The sequence below is a fragment of the Aspergillus aculeatinus genome (assembly GCF_003184765.1).
Source record: "Aspergillus aculeatinus CBS 121060 unplaced genomic scaffold BO66scaffold_90, whole genome shotgun sequence".
In the NCBI taxonomy this organism is placed as follows: Eukaryota; Fungi; Ascomycota; class Eurotiomycetes; order Eurotiales; family Aspergillaceae; genus Aspergillus; species Aspergillus aculeatinus.
The window spans coordinates 20,623-42,994 of record NW_020291559.1 but is presented as its reverse complement, the minus strand read 5'-3'; the positions used below and the strand labels follow the sequence as shown (position 1 = coordinate 42,994).

The following is a 22,372-nucleotide window of genomic DNA, read 5'->3' as shown; positions in this document are numbered from 1 at the left end:
CGAGATACTAGGTTGTTCCACCCTGTCTGGTCCATCTAGGCAACCCAGCCGAAACGAGTTTGAGCCGCTTTACTCAGCTAGAGGCTTTCCACCATGCATCTCATCTTATGATAATATGTACTGTACCTCGCTAGATACACCCACATCCACTCGTAGTAGCTCTCCAATACCCAATTCAGATATAACCCTACATCGTCGCAGACCCGCCAACCCCCAAAAAGATCCCGCCCTCAATAGTAAGCCTTCACCTCCAACCGCGCGAGCAAATGATCAAACACGCTCGTCGGGCCCTCCCTCCCCCACGCTCTCCGCGCAGTAAACGAGGAAGACAGCGGCTCAACACCACTAGCACCACCACCACCACCATCCAACCCCCTCAAACATGCCAGAAACCCCGCGACCTGTTTCCGGAACAAGAGATACAAGCGACGCACCTCCTCCACGGCCTGGGGACCCCTCACCCCGTCCGCCCCATCGACCAGCGAGAAAGGCGCGAACTCCAGAATCGAAGTGAAGGAAGCCTCGAGCCACCGCCTCGCCTTGTCCAGTTGATGATGATTGTCATCGTGTTGTGCTTCTCGTGCAGAGCTCTGATCCGACTGCTCCAGCGCCAGCTCCAGCTCCGCCTCGCCGCTCAACATCATCGCCCGCAGCATCTCGTCCAGCATGGCCTCGTGCATCTCGCGGAGCCGCGGCACCGAGCCGCCGGCCGCGTCGATGGCGCCGTCGATGTCCCCGCGGTCCAGACACGCCTCGACGCGGGCCAGACGGTCCTGGAAGCGCGTCCACGCCGCGCCGACGGCAACGTGGCAGCAGTAGTCGGCGACGGCGAGGACAAAGTGCTGCGCCTCGACGCGGAAGCGCTGGTAGATGTTGTGCGGGTCGCCGGACAGGGAGGTGCGGGCCGTGGCGTCGCGGATCAGCGTCGTCGCGACGGAGACCATGCGCTGGAGGCGGAGGAGGTGTTTGAAGAGGAGGTCGTATTTGGTGAGGGCGTTCGCGGTGAGGATCGTGGCGAGGACGGCGGTGGGCGGGGTGTAGATTAGCCGGAGAAAGTCGAGCGCTTCGAGCGCGTGCGGGTTGCGCGCGCGTTGGGTGGCGGCGGGGCTGAGCGTGCGGATTGAGAAGCTTAGGGTGTCGTTGGGTTGGGGGTTGTTGGTGGGGTTGGTGGTGTTGGTGGTTGAGGAGGAGGAAGATTCGTCGAGAAGGCCGATCAAGACGAGGCGCAGTTCGGAGCTGGCGGGGGGCCAGGTGTCGCGGCTGCGGGTTCCTAGGCGAAGGCCGGTGTGGACGGCGGTGCGGACGACGCCGGATTTGCGCTCGCCGCTGGTCATCTCGGGGTCGAAGAGGGCGTGGAAGAGGCGGGTGGTGAAGAAGCCATCTCCCAGGAGTTGGAAGCGCCATTGGAGGGTGAGGTGGGTGCGCAGGTGGTGTTCTTTGAAGAGCATGTGTAGGCAGGAATAGTCGATGAGAATGGCTTGAGAGGAGAGGAACGGCGCGAGGGACAAGTAAGGTGTGGATGTTAATTCGGGGCTGAGCTCGTGGCTCTGGGTGTGCTGGGACTCGAGATGAAGTGGGCGAGCTTCTTCGATCAGGCGTCCGAGTCGACTCTGCGATAGAGCCGCATCGTCTGGCACGAGGCCCGCTGTCTTCGAGGCCTTGTCGATGTCGAGCAACTCGAACGCTCCGTCAGTCTCGCTGTGCATCTCGGGATTCGGGGCAAGTGACGTTGCAGCGGCATGTGTGTCGAGCTGTTCCCCTCGGTTATATTTCAGGATTGCAGCACGCAGCCGCGCCTCATATTCAGATGCCTTTCTCTGGATCTTCTCGATATCAAACCAGGTGCCAGCACAGTCAAGCTTGACTGACTCAGCCCCATAGGTCGCGTGGCTTGCGATGGGATGTTGTGGGTGATTTCGCTTGAGAAGCCGTAAACTCCGTCCAGTTTCGAAGATAAGCTGTGCCTGGTCCGAAGGAACGAAGGATGGCATCATATCTGGAAGGAAACTATAATCGACTGTTGTCGCCCTAGACGAGAATGTGTGTTTATCCGTTGTCTCGCGAAACACGAAGGTCCTCCCGCTGGACGCGAGCTCAATCGAAGTCGACGTCTCCGGCTGGAAACCCACCCAAGTCTCCACATAAGAAAGCCAAGGTTCCATAACCCGAGCGATAACTTGTCGCAGAAGAGGCTCCATCTGGCCAAAGACCTGCGAGAAATGGGCCGCTCGTTCAAGGACAATGGAGATTAACTGGGTCTCGGATACTGCTCCCTGGACGGCGTCAACCATGTTCGCTAGCACGTGCACGAGATCCCCACATTGCGCGAAGAGGCTCTTGATCTGAAGGAGTGAAGCAATATGGCTGGCATGTCTGGCGAGTTGCTTTTCAAGGGTATAGGTGATGACCGCTGCTGCGCTAGAGAAAGCGCTGAGCGTCGATAGTTCGTTCGACTTGACAGGAATCCTGTCTACAAAGCGTCGAATCTTCTGCATTCTGGTTCCGTACCCGATCAAATCAGTTGTGACCGCCTTGAGTGCAGCAGAAGTGAGGCCGGAGATGCGAAGATTGTCGTGCACGACCTCGAATGTGTTATGTTGTTCATTGTAGCGAAAGAACCTGGAACCCCAGCCCAATCCGAGTCGAAACAAGGCCTGGAAATAGACACCGTTGCGAACAATGAGATGTCTTTCTGGGCTGTTGTTCTTGGCAGCTTGATGTGCTAATGCCGCGTCGAAGCCCTTGGCGCCGGACTCGCTGAAATATGCGGTTACTTGCTCACGGTGGTTTCGGTCAAGGAACCTCTCCCAGGAATTAAGTGAGACTTCATGGTCAGGGTTCGGCAGAATGTTATCCGGCGCCCAGATGTCATCTATAGGCTGGTGTCCATCTTCTGTTTGTTCCGTCTCCTCGTTGTGATCGAAACTCGTCTCGAACTGGCTTTCGCTCGAGGTGTCTAACGTCGGTAGCAGTGGTGGTTCCGGGTCACCGAAGCTGGTTTCGAAAACATCGAGCTCAGGTATCCGAGGCGCAACCTTGTCAAAGATGTCTAGAGGTAGTTTGAAGACTCCGCCGGAGAGATCTAATCAATGTTTTAATTGGTTAGTCCATTTGCGCGCAACCGTGCCGGCAACAATTGTACACACCTGGTAGCCTCTCATCCCACGGCAGGGCCTCCAACGGCTGCAGACATTGCAGAGTGAACTCGGAGAGTCTCCACAGACCCTCACTCGAGAACGGGTCCCTGACACACTCCTCCGAGTCCATTGTCACTGGTCGAATAAACAAACCGCACACCGCAACGGCCTCTGAGCAAAGGGTTGCTCCAAACAAATCGTCATCGTCGGGGAAATTGCGACGCGTTTCCGACTGACAGCGCGAGATCACCGGCTCACTAATAGGCTGGTTACCTGAAACGGGTTAGTTTCCCCCAGGCTAAGGTACGCCCGGGCCACCGCTTGTTCGGGAAACCGAGAGGAGTTGAACTGAACCTTGAATTGAATTCCAGGTTCGCCCGCAGCTTACCTGCTGTTGCGTGCATCTCCGGACATTGAGAGCTACAAGGAAGCTCAATCGACCAAATCACGGCGATACTACCCCCTCTCCAACCGTTCCTTTCGCTCGCTTAATTACTTCTCATCACACGCGCGACACACACCAATAATCACTATGCCCCCTCGAAAGAAAGCCAAGCTCACCCCCCCAGGTGGCACCACAGAACCCTCCTCCGCAAGCGCTGCCGCCCCGGGGGGAACCCAACCGCCCGCCGACTACGACCCAGTCACAGACCCCTGGACAGATGAGCAAGAGACAGCATTGTTGAAGGGGATCATCAAATGGAAGCCCGTCGGTACGTTAGGCCCGCAACGATTTCCCCTCGAAGAATTCCAAAAGCCAATTGCGAATATGCTCTGGGCTGACTTGTGTGTGCTGCCACCGCACCGCCACCTTGATAGGCATGCATAAACACTTCCGCATGATCGCCATCTCGGACTTCATGAAGAGTCAAGGATACGCGCCCGCCAATGCCGAACATACTCGAATCCCCGGGATCTGGAAAAAGCTAGGCACCTTGTACAACCTACCAGCTCTGGATGAACGTGTAAGTCTCTTGACTTGTGTGATGCGCCTACCCCCCGGCGCGTCACGGCTTTTACTAGAGGTTGACTCAATTGTCTTGACGTGCGTTCTAGGAAGATTCCCTGATCACCGATATCCCCGATGACGTCGATGGCACAAAGGAGTTCTATTGCCCATTCGAGCTGCCCGAGGACGAATACGGTGACCTGATGTTCGAGCGAAGACTGGCGATGGAGGGATCTCCGTCGCCGGATCCGAGTGAACCGGTGGATTCGCGAAGAGGGAGCACGGTAGCTGATACGGATGGTACGTTTTGGTTTCCAATGAATCCTAAGCCCTCTCAGTTTTGGGTCCCGACATGGGCGCGCGTTGTGAAGCTCTATGTCCCCGTTGATGGAGGTTGACTGACTGTCCCTTTCCGGAGAGTTAGAACCCCGCTCGTCTCCCGCGCCCTCGCGAGGAAGGAAACCCGGTCGTGGTGGACGGCAAGGGGGCCGTGGTACGCGCTCATCGCGACTGCAGGTTGAGATTGAGACTGTTGGGAAAGGTTCAGGCAATGGCGAGGACGAAGGGGAGTCGGGCGATGAGTCGGATGAAGGTGATGAGGACGGTTCGGACGGGGCCAAGGACGATAGCGATCCGGATGAGGAGGCCGATGGCGATGCTGGGGGCTCGCCGACGACACGGAGCACGCGGGCGCAAACGTCTCGGTCGAAACAGAAGGAGAAAAAGGGCGCAGGAACAGGCACGAGAAGAGGCGGCCGGAGACGACAGGCTTGAAGGCCATTAGGTGCGCATGATTGTGTTTTCTTACTACTGCAAGAGTTGATACCTGGAGCTAGGAGCTGGCGTTTGGGGTTTGTCTATCGTTGTACGATTACCTTTGCCTATTTCGGTATCACCGCATTTCAGGTGGTATCCATGAATTCTTATCGGGTTGTTGATCATGCTGCCCAACATTAACCACAAATATCATGAAGTGTCACTGTCATTATACATGCACCCAAGCATATCACAGCCTTTTAAGACAAAGAGAATATAGCATCTACATACATTGAGGGACATATAGAAATTTGAGTACACATTTAGTCTAGTCATTCACAGGCTAAAGGAAAAGAACAAGGTATAAAGAGGGAATAGTACAATCGTAGCTGAATCCCTTACAGACGCGACATGATGGCCTCGGCATACTCGTGGGTCTTGGCCTTACCGCCAAGATCACCGGTGAGGGCCTTACCCTCGGCAAGGGTGTCGAAGGTGGCCTTCTGGATACGAGCAGCGTGCTCGGTGAGACCCATGTGCTGAAGCATCATGATACTGCTCAGGAGCAGAGCAGTGGGGTTGGCAAGACCCTTGCCAGCAATGTCGGGGGCGGATCCGTGGACAGCCTCGAAGATCGAGCACTCGTCACCAATGTTACCGGAGGGGGTCAGACCGAGACCACCGATGAGACCGGCGCACATGTCGGAAAGAATGTCACCGTACAGGTTGGGCATGACAAGAACCTTGTCGTTGTAAGGAGCGGGGTCGGTAACGATCTTCAAGCAGGAGTTGTCAAGGAGCTCGGCGTCGAACTCAATGTCGGGGAACTCCTTGGCAATCTCGCGGGCGAGATTGAGGAAGAGACCGTCGGACATCTTCATGATGGTGGCCTTGTGCACGACACGGACCTTCTTCTTGTTGATGGAGCGGGCATACTGGAAGGCGAAGCGGAGGACACGCTCGGAAGCCTCACGGGTGATGAGCTTGATGCTCTGGACAACACCGTCGACGACGACGTGCTCAATGCCGGAGTATTCACCCTCGGTGTTCTCACGGATCAGGACGGTGTCGACGTTGTCGTAGGGGGTCTTGTAGCCGGCAATGGAGCGGCAGGGACGCACGTTGGCGAAGAGGTTGAAGGTACGACGGAGGGTGAGGTTGAGAGAGACGTGTCCCTTACCGACAGGGGTCTATTAAGGGTGCTTATTAGCCAATGCTCCTATAGTAGCCACCGTGGAATGCGAACTTACAGCGAGGGGACCCTTCAGGGCAACGTAGTTCTTCTGCACGCTCTTGATGGCCTCGTCGGGAATGGCGGTCTTGCCATCCTTCAAGATGGGAGTAACATCGACGGGCTCCCACTTGACAGGGGCCTAGATAGCGATACTGGTGAGTATTGGGTGATGCGACACACAGATGGTCGAGAATGGGAGAGCTTTACATTAGCGGCAGCGAAGATGTCCTTCACCGACTGGGAGATCTCGGGGCCGATACCATCACCCTCGATCAGGGTAACAGTGTATTTTCCCTAGAACCAAATCGTTAGAGCCATGGTTAGATAGAATTCCGTATAGTATTGTTTGCGAAGCCAGGGAGAAAGGAGGAACTGTCGATGATCGCGGCGGAAGTTGCCGGACCAAAGGACATGGACGGGCAGGTATGGGGAAAAAAAGTTCAGGCGGTTGGCCCGGAGCGCGACATACATCAGAACCCTTCTGTCCCTTGAACTTAGCGACGCGCTCGTCAGCAGCGGCGGAGTAGGAGCGAAGCTATACAGATAGTCAGCTTCAAAGAACTAGCTTGTCCCAAGACGGATCGGGACAAAGGCTCTGTCCGATCCTTACCTGAGAGAGAGGCGACGCAATGCGAGGGGACACACGTGTGGTCCGCAAGCATTGGCGGGCGGGAGCGACAAAGTTCCTAGCAGCGATCATTGTGACAGGTCCCCGAGAATACAACGACGGACGGGTGAGAGGATAAGATAGGAAGGATTGGATGAAGAAAGAGGGGAGAGGTGAGGAGAGAAAGAGGAGAGGAGGAGGAGAGGAGGAGAGGAGGAGAGGAGATGGGAAGGATGGGAAGGGAAAGGCGGCGGGCACGGGCGGTCGGTGCGGGCGGACTGGCTTTGCTGTGTGGAAGCAGTTTGAACCTGAATGAGTGTGAACTTCCTTCCCTGCCCAGTCTCGGCAGCGCCGCTCCCGGTCCGACCAGACCAGCAGCCATCCAGGCATGCCGTGTGGCCGTTTGGCCGTTTGGCTGTTTGGCTGTTTTGCTGTTTTGGCCAACTGGACCCACGATCAGATAACTGAACTAGTAGACTACTTCGTACAGTACCTCCTACGTATTCCGACCGTCCCTTGTCAGGCCTGCCAGGTGGTGATGCAGTACTAATCTAATGACCTAATGCTGGGAAACACGGCACGTTTTAGCTTTATCCACTACTCTTGTTATCCTTGCCTTCTTAGGAAATCTGACTTCTCTCTTTCTACTCTTGCTCCACCTCATCTAGACTATCTGTACCGTACAGCTGCGTGTGACTGTATGACGCTGTGACAGCCTAATTGTCTTCTCCTTAGACTGTCGCACGTTTAGCACGACGACCACCACCACCACCACCACCACTACCTCTTCCTCACCACCCTCCTTCCTCCTCCCTCGGTGATCCCGCTCGTCCTCACCATGGCCGAGGTCGACGTGGCCAGTTACTATAATCTCCCATCGGCTTATCCTGAAGAATGGCCCACAGAGTTGGACGAAAGCGATCCGGAGGAGGCCGAGGCGCTGGAACGCCGCGGCTCTCGCTCGGAACGGTCTCGCTACTTCGCCTTGGAGCGCAATAATAGCACTCGAAAGAGTGTCACCTTGGGCTCATTTAAAGGCAATAATGGGCGGGAGAATCTCAAGGTGGATGAACCGGACCCCCTTGGAATGGGCGACAGCGTGCTCAAGATCCTTAAAGCTCGAGGCTTATCTCTGGACGAAGAGAGCCGTTTGCGAAACCAATTCTTGCTCTCTTCAACCTCGTTCTCCCCTTCACTGTTTCTTTCTCAAGTACATTCCGACGCGTCGATACAATCCCTCCTCGATGGCCTCGATTGTCTCTCCCGATCCATCGACCAGAAGTCCGCATCCCTGAAAGTCCTCGTCGAAGCAAACTTTGAGCGCTTCGTCCGAGCGAAGGCCACGATTGATAGTGTCTATACGGAAATGAAAACCCAAGGTCAGAAAGAGGAACTGTTAAGCCCCCAAGGTCACCGCAGGTCGGTTGGACATTTCCGAAACCTTTCCGGCAGCAGGCACAGCATCTCCACTACCGCCATTACAGAGGTTGGACCCGGAAAGAATGCTCTCACCAAGGAGAGCGAGTACGGCATGAAGGGTATCCGAGTGCCTCTGCTGGAAGCGTCCGTTAAGGCTGAGGAGGTGTGGGGGCCAGCTTTGGGCGGTCGCGAGAGAGAGCAGGTGCTGAAATCAGTGGTGGAAATGATGGAAAAGCACCGGGATATTTACGAGATCGGAGGGCAACTGTCTAAGTCAATCAAGCAGCGAGATTATGATTCCGTTTTTGAGCAATTTCGCAAAGCACGCTCTCTTGCGAAGACCGCCAAGAACATCGCCGAAACCGCGACAGGGAGGGACCGGCCACTGACCGATGAGGAAACGCACGTTATCTTGGCCATGGGAAGGATGTGGATAGATGTGGACCAGCAGATCCAAGCGTTCAAGCGTGATCTGTGGAGGCGTTTGAGCGACGCGCCTACAACATCAACGACCATCACAGCAACGGGTCCAGTCGAGGAGCACATGGAGTTGATATGTGCTCTTCTAGAATTGGGGGTGGATGACAATCCTATCTGGGTCTGGCTTCTTAGCCGATATGATTTTCTCAAGACTAAGATCATAGCTTTCTGTCAGCGTTGCAAATCAGAGATAGAGATCTTGAGACGCCGGCTTGCTAGCGGTGAGAAGCCAACACCTCAAGCAGTGGCCTCGTATCTACGCCTCGCGCCACGCGATAATTCCAAAGAAAACGAGTCAATGCGAGATACTGATCAGGTGATTGAGTTGTGGGGTTGCATCAATACCTACTTGACCAGGCTTTTATCTTCTCAAGGGGGTCTTCTTGGTGAAGTTTTCGATTTCTGGGAGGTAGCGCAATCCTTCATCGACGGCAGCAAGCAAAAGCTTTTACCAGCCGGGTTTGAGGGTGAAAGCCGTAAGCACCATCGGCTGTCCTCCAGTGATGTGAGGGATCTGCAGAAAGGCGCCGTTGAGCTTATCAACTTGATTCGCGAGAGTGTACTGTCCCTGTTTGCTGACCCGCCGGTGGATGATGTGTCTCTCCTCACATCTCCGATCTCCGCAGCGAGTCCCAACAGCCCAGGAAGCCTCGGAGTGACTCCTACAGAATCGCGTTTCAAGCTGGACCCCAAAAACATGCCCTTTCCTATTCCCAAACGCGGGGAATATTGGGAAGACTATGCTTTCTGGCCGCCGTTTTCAAATTCTGTCAGCGGTGTGCATTATCTCAGTCAATTTCTGGTAACAATTGGAACAGCGGCTAGTGAAATGGCCGCTTTGGAGCCGGTGTCGAGCAGCGGCAATACTCACGATCTACTCAAGTCGCTTGTGAGTGTCGCCCGTGAGCGCTCCGTGCGTGTGGCCTGCGCGGCCTGGGGCAAGGATGCCGAAATTTGCAAGATGCTTGAAGACTGGACACGAGACCCGGAAAGAAGGGATCTTACGAAGATGCCTGGCCTATTCGTTTCCTTTGAGAATGCCATCATCAGTGGCATGCAAAGGATACTCTATATCTCGGAAGCTATGGTGAAGGCGGGCTCTGTAGATATCGTTACACAGCCATCTACAAAGCTGTTGCTCATGGTGCGCGGCCAGTTTGTGTCGAGCGTCTACAAAGCTCTCAGTGGACTCGTCGAGAATGCGGAACATCCCGCATCTACAGACGGGGAAGATGAGTGGGTTCTAGCTGGACCGACAATCACCAGAACCACAACTGATCCAGCAACATCCCTGCTTATAGCAGACGCGGTGGATGTTCGTGATCGTGTGAGTACTTGCCCTGGCCCTTTCCCCAACTGCTTTAGTGGAAATTGACTGTGATATAGAATGTGCGCCTGCTGTTGACTTTATCGAACATCAAGGCCTTCCAAGCCGACCTTGTTCCTCAGCTAGTTGCATACTTTGAGAACTCCTTCTCGGTGAAATTGACCGAAGAGGCAACGACTATCCGGGATGTACTCGGCCAGATAGAAGATCGTTTGTTCCAATCATACACCAAGCCGACCATCAACAAACTAAACTCCACAATCATTGAGAGCATTGCTGGACCCGACTGGGAACCAGCTGGTGACTCGCGGCCAGAGCAGGTTCGCCCATATGTGTATAACGCGATGTTGGCACTTGTATTGGTTCATACAGAAATCACAACCACAATTCCGTCCACCCTGTTGACCACGGGAAGTCGTTCACTCTCGGCCGCACAGTCGCCTCTACTATCGGTCATCCTCACATATCTGTTGACCCAGATCTCAACGTCTCTTTTGACCGCCTTCAGCACACGGTCCCAGTATACGCTAGCCGCTTTGATGCAGGCGACGCTCGATACGGAGTTCATCGCGCAAACCATGTCCCAATACTCAACTGACGAGGCATCAGCCATCCAGAGCCAAATCTATGTGGAACTGGACCGTCGAACCACTCACGAAGCTCGCGCGCGACTGCAGTCAGAGCTGAGCGAAATGCGGGTCACCCTCAAGCGATTGAGAGAGAGGACAAAGGGGGAATTCGCTTGTTTCAGAAAACCACGCAGCGGCGGAGGGCACAAAGCTTCCGCATGAGTATTCTTTCAGCACTAGCTATGTTATGCATATGAGTCCAAAATAATCTCACACAACATACATACGTAGATGCATGCACCCGAGTATGTACAATAAATCAATCAATTTCGAACTCTTAACGTAATAAGTTCGCGGGTATCATATTTTTTGCCAGTCCTTGCTCCCTCGTCAGGAATTGCGTCCCTGTTCCAAGCTCCGCCTCTTTTTTTTTACGCTGATCCAACCATCCGTTGCACCCGACTCAGCAACACGGTGCTCTCCCTCCCTAACCTCCTCTTCCCACTCTGGTCCGGCTTCTTAGCCCGAGCCATAGCCTCCCGATCCTTCTGCCTAAACTCCCTCTCCTCCCTCCGCCTCTCGACCTCCTTCTTCCGCTTCTCCGCCAGCTCCAACTCCTTCGCAAAAGCCGACGGCTTCGGTTTCCGGGCCCGACGGCCCCCCCGCGCATCGCGGCCGCCGTTGTCCGCTCGTTGACCAGCAGCAGGCTTGGGCGTCGGCTCCGGCTCCGGCTCGTTCAGCATCGCGATTCGGTCCGGGTGCAGTTCCAAGGATGCGGACGCGGGCTCGGGCTCGACTACGTCTTCTTCTTCATATTGATCGGCCGTGTAGATAGGCTTGGGCGGGGCCGCCGCCAGCGCTTCGTCGCGGATTTTGGCATACGCTTTCTTGACCTTGGCTTTTTGGATCAGGTCGGATTTGATCTTCTGGGCTATGTTTTGGGGTGGGTGCATGTTAGCTCAGTGCTATGGGAGGATAAAAGGTGCGGGAATTTTGGAGGGGCATTGCGGATGGAAGAAATGCGACATACTTTTGCGACGATAAGTGCCATCGGGTAGATTGGCAGGGCCGACGGTGAAGCCCTTTCGTTTTTTGACTGGCGCATCGCCGCCGCCGGCCGTTGCGGCTGGTCGCTTTTCTTCGGGGTTGGTCTCGTCGCGGGTGCGTTTGGGTGCCATGGTGGATTTGTTTGGGGGTGGTGATGGTGGGTGTGGTGGTTATAGTGGTGGTGATAAAATGTTTAAGGTATGGTTCTTGAAACTTTGTGGTGTGTGCCTGTCTGGCCCGGGGTTTTTCAAACGGACAGCAAAAAAATTGGACGTGATAAGGCCAAGTTAAGACGGTGTAGGTCACGCTGTACGAAAGAAAGTATCGGGCAACAATTGCGATACTTTGCTGTCCCACCTGATTGTTTCTATGGGAAAAGGACTTAAAAGAAAAAAAAAGGTTTAGCAGCAGCAACGGGGAGAAGATCCCGTGCCGCAACGACCGCCGGAAAAAGTTGGAGTCGTACAGGATTGGCCTCGTCAGGTACAGTACATGTACAGTTCTCCTCGTAACAAGGATTCTTTTTGTGAGTTGTCACCAACAGACAAGTGACACGATAGCTCGGGTGCACACAATGTGGCAGAAGTTAGGGTGTACTTAAGAGGAGAAAACAAGTCATATTCCCAGAAGAACTCGTGGGACAAGGAGAGGGGGAAAGCAAGAGTGAGTTAAGTTATGGGTTGGTCTGGATTACTGTACATGTACCGTCATGGGGGGTATTGATTCATTAGTTCCGCCTTTTCGCCCCCCCCCCCCCCCCCCCCCTGGCGGCTTCTCCTCATTCTTCTTATTCTTCTTTTTATGAGCTCGACTACTAACTTAACTTGCTCGTACTACTACCAACTGACCAACTACCACCACCACCATTCTTGCTGCAATCTCCTCAAGTTACCCTCAACTGCGGTGGATCTTGTTCTTTACTGATTGTCTTCGTGGTATTCTTTGCCTGTGTACTTACTCATTTATCTTCTGCTTCATCTCATCTTTTGTCTGTCCATCTTGATCGGTTTAGCTTTGCCATCACCTTATCATGTTGTAACCGCCTCATCCCGCGGTCGATCCATTCAATTCCGTCCAGGCCATACTCCACCAGTCCACCTCACGGTGACTCCTCCGCCACTTCGGCCTGACGTGCCACAGCACAGCTCTGATCCTTCCCCTTACCAATATATTAGACTCCTTGTTCCCTTTCCTGCAAGCTCTTCTACCCTTTAGGGCTGAGATGTTTGCCGTTTCTGCACCTCCCATTGTCCGTCCCATCTTCCGGTGACCATGCCAATCTTTCAATATATGGACCCCGAACGGTCCAGTGACTTATGGTCTGATGACCATTGCTCAGGTCAAGAGATTCAAAATCGAACCATAGCTCCCTGGGAGGACTCTCACATTTCTTCCTCTGGGTTGCGCCCCTCCTCTAGGGACCAGTATAGTAACCCCGAAGGTCCCTCGCCGTTCGATGTATATGACGCAAACGACCGCGGGAAACCAATAGAGCGGTTCAGAAATATCGACGATTTGAAATGGATTCACCATCGCTCCGTATGTCTAGTTATCCTTGAAAAGTCGAGTCTTGCTGCAGCTCCTCTCACTGTCGAGAAAAATAACTCCTTATTCAACCTATGTAAGGTTTGCAATGATATACCTGCTAACTTGATGGATACAGCTGGGAGAGGCGAATGCCAGTCACGAAGCTCCCCCTTATATTTCACAAAAATACTCCGCTATGAGGGATCAACTAATAGAATCAAATGATGCGAGTGATCAGCTCCCTTCAGACGACCAACAGCTGGCGTCTCCAGCCGATATTGAGCGTCCTCGTTCGGCCCTACACGCTGGGGATTTCCGAGAAGGTAGCTCACAGAACCAGATTCGACAACAATCACAAGACCCGGCATCGCCTAGCTTTGCTCACGACGTACACTACTCGCCTCTCAGCTCTTCTCCAACTACCCCGTGGTTCAGCACAACCGTGTTTCCTGCTGCCTCTGAACGACAAGTCCCATCACATCCATCTACAAACTCGGCAGCACGCTCTCGTGCCCCCTCGCTGGGATCGTTCTCGTCAAGTTATGTTCTCAAAGCACCCACGAGTCCACTCGTCCACCAAGCCAACATCACAGATCTGGACTTCTCGCCACGACCGGAACATTTCAGCTATATTGGCTCCCCTGAGAAAGCCAGCCGCCGGCGCACACTTCCGCCAGAGACTTTTCGAGACATGCAGATTCCTGATTTTACCCATAGACGAGAGACGCATCTTCATCCAGACTCATCGATGAGGGAATGGAATAAAGCCTTGGCCCATCAGTCCCAACCACCAAGACGGTCTTTGACCTCGGGTTATACCCTCCAGCTTGCTTCGTCGGTTCAGACAGCGCATTCCAAATTTAGGCGACCCTCTATTGGCTCCGAGGTCTCGTCCAGAGCATTGGCGCCCATGGTGGGCTCGTACGAGGAGTCCATCCTTCGAGGAAGGATGTCGACGAACCCTTCCAAACCGCTGGACTTCACTGCACAGATAGGGGTTCTGGGTAAAGGCAAATGTAAAGGCAGCCTTAAGTGTCCGCCCCATGTCACGATTCCATTCCCTGCCGTATTTTACAGCTATCCCACCTCAGGATGTGGGCGTTCAATATCGGACGATAGCCCCAGTCCGTATGTGGGCATGATTGACCTTGATAGTTCCCTTCCCAAGGACACCTTGAGCGACAGTCGACGCCGGAAACACCATCATCAAAGCCCTGGGAGCATGCATAGTGACCAACACATCCGGTCTCCACTTGACTCGAGGTCGAATGATCAAGAGCTTCTACGTATTTTGGAGAAAAAGCATAGAAGGGCGGAGTCCCCAAAATCGCCGCCGGGCGGCTGTTATCGGATCCCGCAGCAAGGCCAATTACAGGTTATGATAAAGAATCCGAACAAAACTGCCGTCAAGCTGTTCCTCGTTCCTTATGACCTCACTGATATGGAGCCCGGAACTAAGACGTTCATTCGCCAACGGAGCTATTCCGCAGGCCCTATAATCGATATGCCCCTGAGTGCGCGAAAGAATTACGGGACGGATCGTCCTGAGGCATCTTTGAATGCTTCGGAAGATCCAAAGGACAAGCCAATTCTACGTTACTTGATTCACTTGAACATTTGCTGCCCTTCAAAAGGTCGATTTTACCTGCATTCAAGTATCCGTGTTGTCTTCGCCAACCGAGTACCCGACGGCAAGGAGAAGCTACGAAATGAAATTCAACTGCCTTACCCGCGCTATTCACCCTACAAGGCCTCACGAGAGGCCCACCCAGTACATTCGAGTTCTGTGGGCGAGAAGCGGTCGCGAAAGTCAACGCCTGGCCATCCTGCGAAGCCTGAACTTCCCGGCTTTGCCGAGATGTCTCATCCGGGCTACCCGCCTCATTTTCAATGCAACCCGTTCGCACGGCATCTTACGACTCACGAGGTGTCCACTCTTCCAAGTGACGAGAACTTCGTTGGGCGCGAGCCGTCGCCACATCCTCTAGCAGGCCGCCTACCAACGAGAAGGCACGTCAGTCCATCTTACGCAGACGCTGAGCTGCGCAACACTAAAGCTGGGCTCTATAGCAAGCTCCATAAGGGCGAGCACGGCTACGGCGGTTATTCGCCCGGTGGAACCGAAGTCGGTGACAGTCTCCTTGCACAGCGACTACGGGGCCTGGATGTACAAAGACAGAAACACTTTCATCCCCACTGATTTGCTCTCGACGAGCTAAGCGCTGATGTGTAACCTGGTCTGTGACCGTTCCAGCGCGATCGGTAAAATCTAACATTCTTCCGCTCTCTTAGCCTCCCTCCGAAGGCGATGTGTACCTCAACCGGTATCCCCTACTTTTGGGGTGATGCCTTAAAGATCACACCCTTTCCCCGCTAACAAGCAGCTCATACAAATGGGATGCAGGCTCATCTCACGATCTGATCATATCAGTGTCCGTTTATATCCCTTGCTAGATACCGACCCGGCCCAAAGGGTACGAGTACTCCTATCGGACTAGCTTTCTATACCCAACATGTCTATAGCTTTCATAATTCCCTCCTTTCTGGAATCGTCGCCACTGTGTGTGCTCAGGGAACCGTCACTTTGCGCGGCTTCAAGAGGGCGGGACTCTCTCATCTGTTCTTTGATACTCTTGGGGGTCGAGCCCCGATGTAATAGCAGCTTCTTCTACGGTACTTCTTTTGGTGCGCTGGCGTTTGTTCGAGGAGTAGATGAATACCAAAGTTGATTCTTCTTCTTGCAGCCTATCGTGGAAATAGTCTTTTCTACCTGTGATGATTCCAGGAAACAAGGGTCTGCAAAGCAGACAGGGTAGAAAGCATATTCAACACCAAAAAAATTGGATTTAAATTGAAACAGATCTATCTACAATATATGGCAATGGAGGGGAGAAAAGGGATCTTCTTTTCTCTCCCCTGTGCCACATCTACCAAATCGAACCTGAGCGTCGCGGAGGAGGGGTAGTCGTCACACCCGCGAAGGAAACGAATCAAGTTTGTAAGCTGAAAGTCGGGACTTCTAACCCGCGTGCTCGACGATCTCGCTGACCAGGACTCCATCCTTGACGTAGGACTTGATCTGCTCGGGAAGCGGGCACTCCTTGGTGTCGTCGTCGGTGCCCTCCTTGGGGGGCAGCATGACGTTGATGGCGGTGGACTTGCTAGAGAAGACCTCGGTGGCCAGGCTCTGCTGGCCGAGGTAGACGGTGGCGCCGTCGACCTGGTCGAGGAGCAGGGTGGGGACGACGCCGTCGATCTGCAGGGCAAACTTGGCGGACTTGATGACGTCGAGGCTGCTGACGAGGGAGTCGACGATGATGGACAGGCCGGTGCAGTTGTCGATAGAGATGGCGTTGGCCTTGTTGCTGACCTTGATGATGGTCTTGTTGCAGCGCGAGATCAGGATCGACTGGTTCTGCTGGGCGTTGATCTCGACGATGCCGCCCGGGTTGTCGAAGTGCTCGACGAGCCACTTGTTGCCCTCCAGGTCCTTGCGCGGCGGCTTGCGCGAGCGCATGCTCTCGGGCTTGGGCTTGGTGCTGGGCGGCGCCGGGGACCGGGCCCGCGACGTGGGCGAGGAGACGGAGCTGCCTTGCGAGCTGGGCCGCTCGGGCACCACGGAGCTGGTCCGCAGGCTGGGGTTCTTGTGCGTCATCTCGGACTTGTCGACCTTGCGGAGGCCGGAAGTCACGGCGTCGCCGCGGTTCAGTTGGTCGAAGACGGCGGACATGTCGGGGCTAGAGCCGGGGGCGCTGGAAGGAGGTGGGGGGACGCCGGGGGGCGGAGGCGGAGGCGGGGGAGCGCCGCCGTTACCGCCTGAGACGTTGATAGTAGGTACAGGGGGAGGGGGAGGAGGAGGGGGCGCGGTTCTACTTTCGCTGGGGGATGAGGCCGAGCTGCTGCCGCTCTTGACCTGGCGGAGGGCTTCTTGGGCGTCGATGCCGTCCTGGTCGTTCCAGGTCAGACCCTTGGGGTAGTGTTTCTTGAGGTAGGCGGCGAGCGATTTGAAGATTTGGTAGTAGGCTTGGATGTATTGGACGTGGGTGCGGTCCCTGGGAGTGCAATTTTAATAAGGTGCCAAGCTGGTGTTTGGGTGGAGTACGTACTTCTCCTTGTAGTCCTTCAGTACTTTGTTGCCATAGTATTCGATGCCGCCAACAATTTCAGTGACGAAATCAGCAGGCTTGCTGGCGAAGAACCAGCCAAGAGCAACAATACCCTCCGCTACTGCGCTCAGGTGGTTGAACAGATGCGACGCCCGGTTAGACTCGCGGATGTTATTGATGCTGTCCGAAGCATTGTGAAGCTCCGTCATGAGCTCCGGGGGTTGCTGGTCGGGCTTCTTGGCTTTAGTCGAGACGTAGAGGTAGGTGCGCTCGGCTTCGAAGGCCTGCTGAACGGCTCTCGACTAACAAAACGCTTTAGTTGAGGGGACATGAGTTAAGTCATATAGCCCAACGTACCTGCTCGCCGACCAGTCCATTAATCTTCTGTCCCAATTCCACGAAAGCCCGCACGTCTTCGTTGATCAGTGTGTCGAAGTCCTGGATCTGTGGCGGCACGGGAGGAGCCGCGGGGGTAGCTGGAGGAGCCGCCTTTGGAGTCTCAGGAGTGGCCGTCTCAGGCGCAGCGATAGCACCGATGGTCTTGGGCGAGTTGGGGTCGTCCAGCGACATCGCCATGTCTTCCAGGCGGGAAGTCGCGGCTTCCAGCCTGTGGTGAGGTATACATGGTCAGTGTCATGAGGGGGACATTGAATGAAGTCTGGAGGTTGATTTCCAATACATCCGGCGCCTGGATCGCAATAACGTACCGCTTGATGAGGGTTGTGAGATTATGCATGTGGCTTCCTGATGCCATCTTGAAAGCCCCTGTTGAAGTAAGGAGGTAGGTATCGGAGAATAATCAGGGAGAGACTAGGTCAGAAGGCTACGGGGTTGAATGCAAGCTGTGCAATTCGAATGATGACTAGCGGCAGCAGCAGAAAGAAAAGAGAGAGTTAGGCTGCTGAGCAGAAGAAGGAAATTGCTGTGGAAGGCAGTAACAATTGCGAGTGAGGATGTCAGTGGGATGATGTTGATTGACAGATGATGGGTGATGGATGCTCCCTGAACCAACAACCCCCCCGGCCCGCAGTGCCTGAGGCTAGAGCATCGGGCGGTGGGCCCAGCCACAGCTTACCGTAGCTATACTGTACTATTACCACTATTACCGCCCGGTAACCTTCCAGCAGCCAACGCTCGGTCTCTGCGCAATGACGTTGCTGTATCAGCCCCGTCATCAATCCGTCCTTTCTTCAGATAAGGAAGAACTCATACTCGTACAAGAATAGTGCCTTACTTACTTCCCCTCCACTCCCCGCCCATCGCATACTACACCGAAATATAGACACGTTGAGATAGAGGCGGTTCTCTCCTGGGCACAATGGCAGGCAACAATAGGCTCTCTTCTGAAGACAAGATCGATTTTTGCACCCTGGGCATGTTCATCCTTGGTACGCTAATTTACACACGTTTGTTGACCACCATCTTTCCAATATATACTTACTGGCACCCCACCGATTATTGTAGACGATATTGACTTCGAAGGAACAAGACCCCCCGTCAAGAATGTCCTCGGTGGCGCTGCATCCTATGCAGTCATTGGCGCACGCCTCGTTGCTGGGAAAGAGTATGCGCGATCCGTGAGCTGGATTGTTGATGTCGGATCCGACTTCCCCACAGAGGTTCTAGATGTTATCAGATCCTGGGATACAAATTGTATCATAAGAGAAGATCATGGGCGACTTACCACAAGAGCCTGGAATGGCTACGGGCCGAACGAAAAGAGGGGTTAGTGCATTCGCATTTGCTTCTGTCCGTCAAGCTCATACATGACTGATAAGCTGCTCCAGATTTCAAGTACTTGACACCTAAATTGCGGCTAGAGCCGTCAATGCTATCGGACTCACAAGTGCTTTCAAAGACCTTCCATATGGTCTGTTCCTCGTCACGCTGTATATCTATTGTGCAGGAAGTCTTGCGACGGCGGGAGCAGTTACAACTAGAGGGCAAAGTGCCCTCGTCTGTCTCGGCCACGCAGCGACCTGTCTTCGTCTGGGAACCTGTTCCAGACCTTTGCACCCCTGAAGAGCAAGAAACCTTCTTGGCTGCGATAAAAGTCGTAGACGTCGTGAGCCCCAATGAACTAGAGCTTGGGATGATGTTTGGCCAACCCGGATGGAGCGAAGAGACAAGCTACGGGAAAGCTATTGTGGAAAGGATTCTTTCCCAGGGCATTGGGCTTGACGGGAATGGACATCTCGTTATCAGAGCTGGTAAAGATGGCAGCTTTTCGTTTTCCCGAAAGCAAAGACTCTGGCTGCCCGCGTACCACCAGCCCGATACGTCGATGCCGTCACCTGTGGTCGATCCCACTGGAGCCGGGAATTCATTCCTGGGAGCATTGACTCAAGGAATGGTCAGCTCGGGTAGGGCTCCAGCCAATATTGTCGATTCGGTGCTCGCGCAATCTACGACCTGGCGAAGAGCAAAGAAGGCTGGCAGCGCCCATGAGCATTTCCTATCAGCTCTGGTCTTCGCTACCGTAGCGGCGAGCTTTGTGGTTGAGCAGATTGGCGTACCGCAGATTTCTACATCTACCGATGGAAGAGAGCTTTGGAACGAGACTGAGTTCACGGAACGGGTCCGTCTGTACACACAGCGCTTGTATCGAACACTTGAAGAGTCTCCTCAGAAGCACTCGCAGATCAACTGACCGGTTGAAGAACGCCCTTCTATTGTCGTACAGCCCTCAAAAAACGATGAAAACAAAACCTATCATGCCACAGGAGACCTTCGCAATTGCATTTTATCCCACTCGCTTCTTATTTCCTGTCAACCACATTATGAGTCCTGCTTCGAGGCTTGTTGTTTTCTCTCGTGTTCGATGATTTCCCTGCTCCAGCTATATAGACGAGATAGAGTCAATGACCACATGCTTAGAAACGCTTGACAGGGGATTGGCTGGGTTGAACTGACTAGCGACTAGGGAAGAATCTGCCAGGCTCGGGCATCTTGTCGCGGTGCTCACGGTCGGCGCTGATGCTCCAGACAGTAGCAGCAATTCCAATCACTGTGGCACCCATGATGGCGGTGTTGAGCTTCCAGTTCGCGGGCTGAGCATACCAGCCTCCGGCGGGAGACCAGACTTCCTTGGGATACCTGCGCGCGAGCCATCGGTCAGCGCAACACGGGGGACTTCAGAAAATCAAAACATCACATACGGGATCTTTCCGCCTCCACCCATTGTGATTGAAGGTATATGAATTGAGCGGGTTGGGAAAAACTTGGACAATGGCTCGCTGGAAAGCGTTGTTCTGGCGGGTTTGAAGCCGAATTGGCCGTCGTTCGTCCCTCCAGTCCCGGTCCCAGACCCCGTGACGCTATGTCTGGAATAGGTTTAGCGCTCCATGGGCGACTTTCTCACACGACCGCCAAACCCAAACCCCGTGACTTCCGCCGAAGTTGTTGCTCGCTCAACTTTTCTCTGGCGACCAAAAGTTCGTACTGACAGCCCGTTGGACGACCGTCTTCCCCCGTTTCCTACCCCCCAAGCCCCGACGCAGTCCTTAACTGGATATACGGTCAATCGCCATTTCTTCGGCTTAGGGTGCCTGTCAAGTTCACACAAATCGCACAGATGAAGAGACTGCACCTCCAACGATGGAGCAGTTCGGTCCTTTCGCCGCAGGTCCGGGCTGGAAGTAGACTGCAGCGACGTATACAACACGGTATCCGGTATCAGACGACGACTTCTATCCCTGCCACGGCTACTGAGGCCGAACAATCGATCGAGGAACAAGCTCCTCCCGCATCAATTCGCTCCCCTCGCTCAAAAGTCACCAAGCACTCCCTCCCTTCTCCGCCTGTCAAGGCCGCACGCGAGTCCGCGAAACTCGCTGCGCTCCATGCACGACTTTACCTTCCTTCACGACTTCCTCTTGAGACCCTTGCTCGCTGTCTCGTGGACGAATCGGCTGATCCTAACCACAACTTCAACAATGAGTCTTTGGCTACCCTTGGTCATGACCTCCTGACCCAGTACACCTCCGAATACCTCATCTGCACATATCCCCGTCTTCCCATGACGGTCATCTTCGCCGCCATGTTTGCCTATGTCGGCCCCAAGACATTGGCTGCTATGTCGAGGGAATGGGGTGTGGAGCTAGCTGCTGCACCTGGTGGAGAGGTCGACCCTGGCCACCTGCAGTTCACGAGAGCCGCCCCAGGGGTCGACCCGAATGCAACCCCCATCGCTACGAACAGAACTTACGAGGAGCAGACGACATGGCGGAGGTCGGTCACGTCGAAGATCGTTTACGACGATGTATTCGGCGACCCCACCAAGGCCAGCGTTGACCCGCGAAAACAGGCCCCGGCAACCGACCGGTACGCTGCAGGCGTGACCCCCGAAGCGGCCGCCTCCCAGTTCGTCCGCGCTGTTATCGGCGCCATCTACCTCCATGCTGGCCGTCCGGCTGCCAAGCGTTTCTTCGAGCAGCACTTCCTTTCCCGTCACCTCAACATCTCTGATCTGTTCAACTTCCGCGAGCCGGCTCGTGATCTTTCCCGCCTATGTGCCCGTGAGAACTTTGAGCCCCCAGTCGCCAAGATCCTCAGTGAAACCGGTCGCCTGAGTCGGCACCCAGTCTTCGTCGTTGGCATCTACTCCGGCCAGGACAAGCTGGGCGAGGGTGCGGGTTCTAGTTTGCTTGAAGCCCGGTCCCGGGCGGCCGTTGCTGCCCTCAAGGCCTGGTACCTGTACAGCCCGCTGGAAGTGCGTCTGCCCAACTCGATGGAAGAAGAGGGAGCCGCCCCCTGGAAGCCCGTTCACGTGGATCTGGGGGAGGTGATTGTGTAAAGAGGGGGGGGTTCATGAGAGCAGTGTTTGGAAACGGCGTCACATTTTGATATAGACCTTGTCAAGGTGGCAATTGACGGCAAGCAACATTTACATATTATTCCTACCAATTTCGCAATTTTCGCAAGGTTCTGTACAATACGGGAATTTCTACTTCATCTGATGTTTTCTATCATGTTGTGTTCTTTTATTTTTCTTTCTTGTTATAAAGCTCGTCCCTTTTTCTTTATACCAATAGAGATTCGCAATGGGAAGGGGGAGGGTGTGGAATGTACCAAAGACGAAAAATTGTTTGGGAGACCCAGGTGGCTGAATCTACATGTACTCAATAAATCCAATGGATTCTATATGTTCACTCTTCGGTCTTTATACTCCTCATAGTGTGTGCCTCAACTGACGAGAATACCTTAGACTCAAAT

General features: G+C 54.3%; 10 protein-coding genes across 10 annotated transcripts; 5 read left to right on the top strand and 5 right to left on the bottom strand.

The window, feature by feature from the left end:
• Positions 1-10: 10 nt before the first annotated feature.
• Positions 11-3,347, bottom strand: BO66DRAFT_424436 (tubulin gamma complex associated family protein). The gene is made up of 2 exons (XM_025650168.1): positions 3,147-3,347; positions 11-3,082 (listed from the first exon to the last, which is right to left on the bottom strand). The coding sequence occupies exons 1-2, from the start codon at positions 3,265-3,267 to the stop codon at positions 231-233; spliced, it is 2,973 nt and encodes a 990-aa protein (XP_025497884.1). The 5' UTR covers positions 3,268-3,347; the 3' UTR covers positions 11-230.
• A 174-nt stretch (positions 3,348-3,521) lies between these two features.
• On the top strand, positions 3,522-4,924 carry BO66DRAFT_254614 (uncharacterized protein). Its single transcript, XM_025642993.1, has 4 exons — positions 3,522-3,850; positions 3,957-4,102; positions 4,194-4,386; positions 4,507-4,924. The coding sequence occupies exons 1-4, from the start codon at positions 3,670-3,672 to the stop codon at positions 4,605-4,607; spliced, it is 621 nt and encodes a 206-aa protein (XP_025497883.1). The 5' UTR covers positions 3,522-3,669; the 3' UTR covers positions 4,608-4,924.
• Positions 4,925-5,014: 90 nt separating this feature from the next.
• On the bottom strand, positions 5,015-6,814 carry BO66DRAFT_396472 (isocitrate dehydrogenase (NAD(+)) IDH2). The gene is made up of 5 exons (XM_025648477.1): positions 6,687-6,814; positions 6,546-6,611; positions 6,284-6,370; positions 6,093-6,215; positions 5,015-6,032 (listed from the first exon to the last, which is right to left on the bottom strand). Exons 1-5 carry the CDS (start codon positions 6,774-6,776, stop codon positions 5,241-5,243), a joined length of 1,158 nt encoding a protein of 385 aa, XP_025497882.1. The 5' UTR covers positions 6,777-6,814; the 3' UTR covers positions 5,015-5,240.
• A 528-nt stretch (positions 6,815-7,342) lies between these two features.
• Positions 7,343-10,782, top strand: BO66DRAFT_396471 (exocyst subunit SEC5). The gene is made up of 2 exons (XM_025648476.1): positions 7,343-9,909; positions 9,969-10,782. Exons 1-2 carry the CDS (start codon positions 7,522-7,524, stop codon positions 10,698-10,700), a joined length of 3,120 nt encoding a protein of 1,039 aa, XP_025497881.1. The 5' UTR covers positions 7,343-7,521; the 3' UTR covers positions 10,701-10,782.
• Positions 10,783-10,909: 127 nt separating this feature from the next.
• BO66DRAFT_416191 (uncharacterized protein) lies at positions 10,910-11,656 on the bottom strand (the record flags this gene model as incomplete). Its single annotated transcript, XM_025649581.1, has 2 exons — positions 10,910-11,409; positions 11,509-11,656. 2 exons carry the CDS (start codon positions 11,654-11,656, stop codon positions 10,910-10,912), a joined length of 648 nt encoding a protein of 215 aa, XP_025497880.1.
• A 1,141-nt stretch (positions 11,657-12,797) lies between these two features.
• Positions 12,798-15,252, top strand: BO66DRAFT_337198 (uncharacterized protein; the record flags this gene model as incomplete). Its single annotated transcript, XM_025644320.1, has 3 exons — positions 12,798-13,068; positions 13,217-14,912; positions 15,060-15,252. 3 exons carry the CDS (start codon positions 12,798-12,800, stop codon positions 15,250-15,252), a joined length of 2,160 nt encoding a protein of 719 aa, XP_025497879.1.
• A 546-nt stretch (positions 15,253-15,798) lies between these two features.
• capA (adenylate cyclase-binding protein) lies at positions 15,799-18,120 on the bottom strand. Its single transcript, XM_025648475.1, has 3 exons — positions 17,516-18,120; positions 17,159-17,460; positions 15,799-17,104 (listed from the first exon to the last, which is right to left on the bottom strand). Exons 1-3 carry the CDS (start codon positions 17,732-17,734, stop codon positions 16,072-16,074), a joined length of 1,554 nt encoding a protein of 517 aa, XP_025497878.1. The 5' UTR covers positions 17,735-18,120; the 3' UTR covers positions 15,799-16,071.
• A 294-nt stretch (positions 18,121-18,414) lies between these two features.
• BO66DRAFT_254373 (ribokinase family protein) lies at positions 18,415-20,033 on the top strand. The gene is made up of 3 exons (XM_025642992.1): positions 18,415-18,546; positions 18,623-18,883; positions 18,946-20,033. The coding sequence occupies exons 1-3, from the start codon at positions 18,477-18,479 to the stop codon at positions 19,806-19,808; spliced, it is 1,194 nt and encodes a 397-aa protein (XP_025497877.1). The 5' UTR covers positions 18,415-18,476; the 3' UTR covers positions 19,809-20,033.
• On the bottom strand, positions 19,638-20,407 carry BO66DRAFT_396467 (uncharacterized protein). Its single transcript, XM_025648474.1, has 3 exons — positions 20,317-20,407; positions 20,072-20,254; positions 19,638-19,997 (listed from the first exon to the last, which is right to left on the bottom strand). Exons 1-3 carry the CDS (start codon positions 20,337-20,339, stop codon positions 19,937-19,939), a joined length of 267 nt encoding a protein of 88 aa, XP_025497876.1. The 5' UTR covers positions 20,340-20,407; the 3' UTR covers positions 19,638-19,936.
• A 176-nt stretch (positions 20,408-20,583) lies between these two features.
• Positions 20,584-22,288, top strand: BO66DRAFT_396466 (mitochondrial 54S ribosomal protein mL44). The gene has a single exon (XM_025648473.1). It carries the CDS (start codon positions 20,733-20,735, stop codon positions 21,951-21,953), a length of 1,221 nt encoding a protein of 406 aa, XP_025497875.1. The 5' UTR covers positions 20,584-20,732; the 3' UTR covers positions 21,954-22,288.
• The last annotated feature ends 84 nt before the right edge of the window (positions 22,289-22,372 follow it).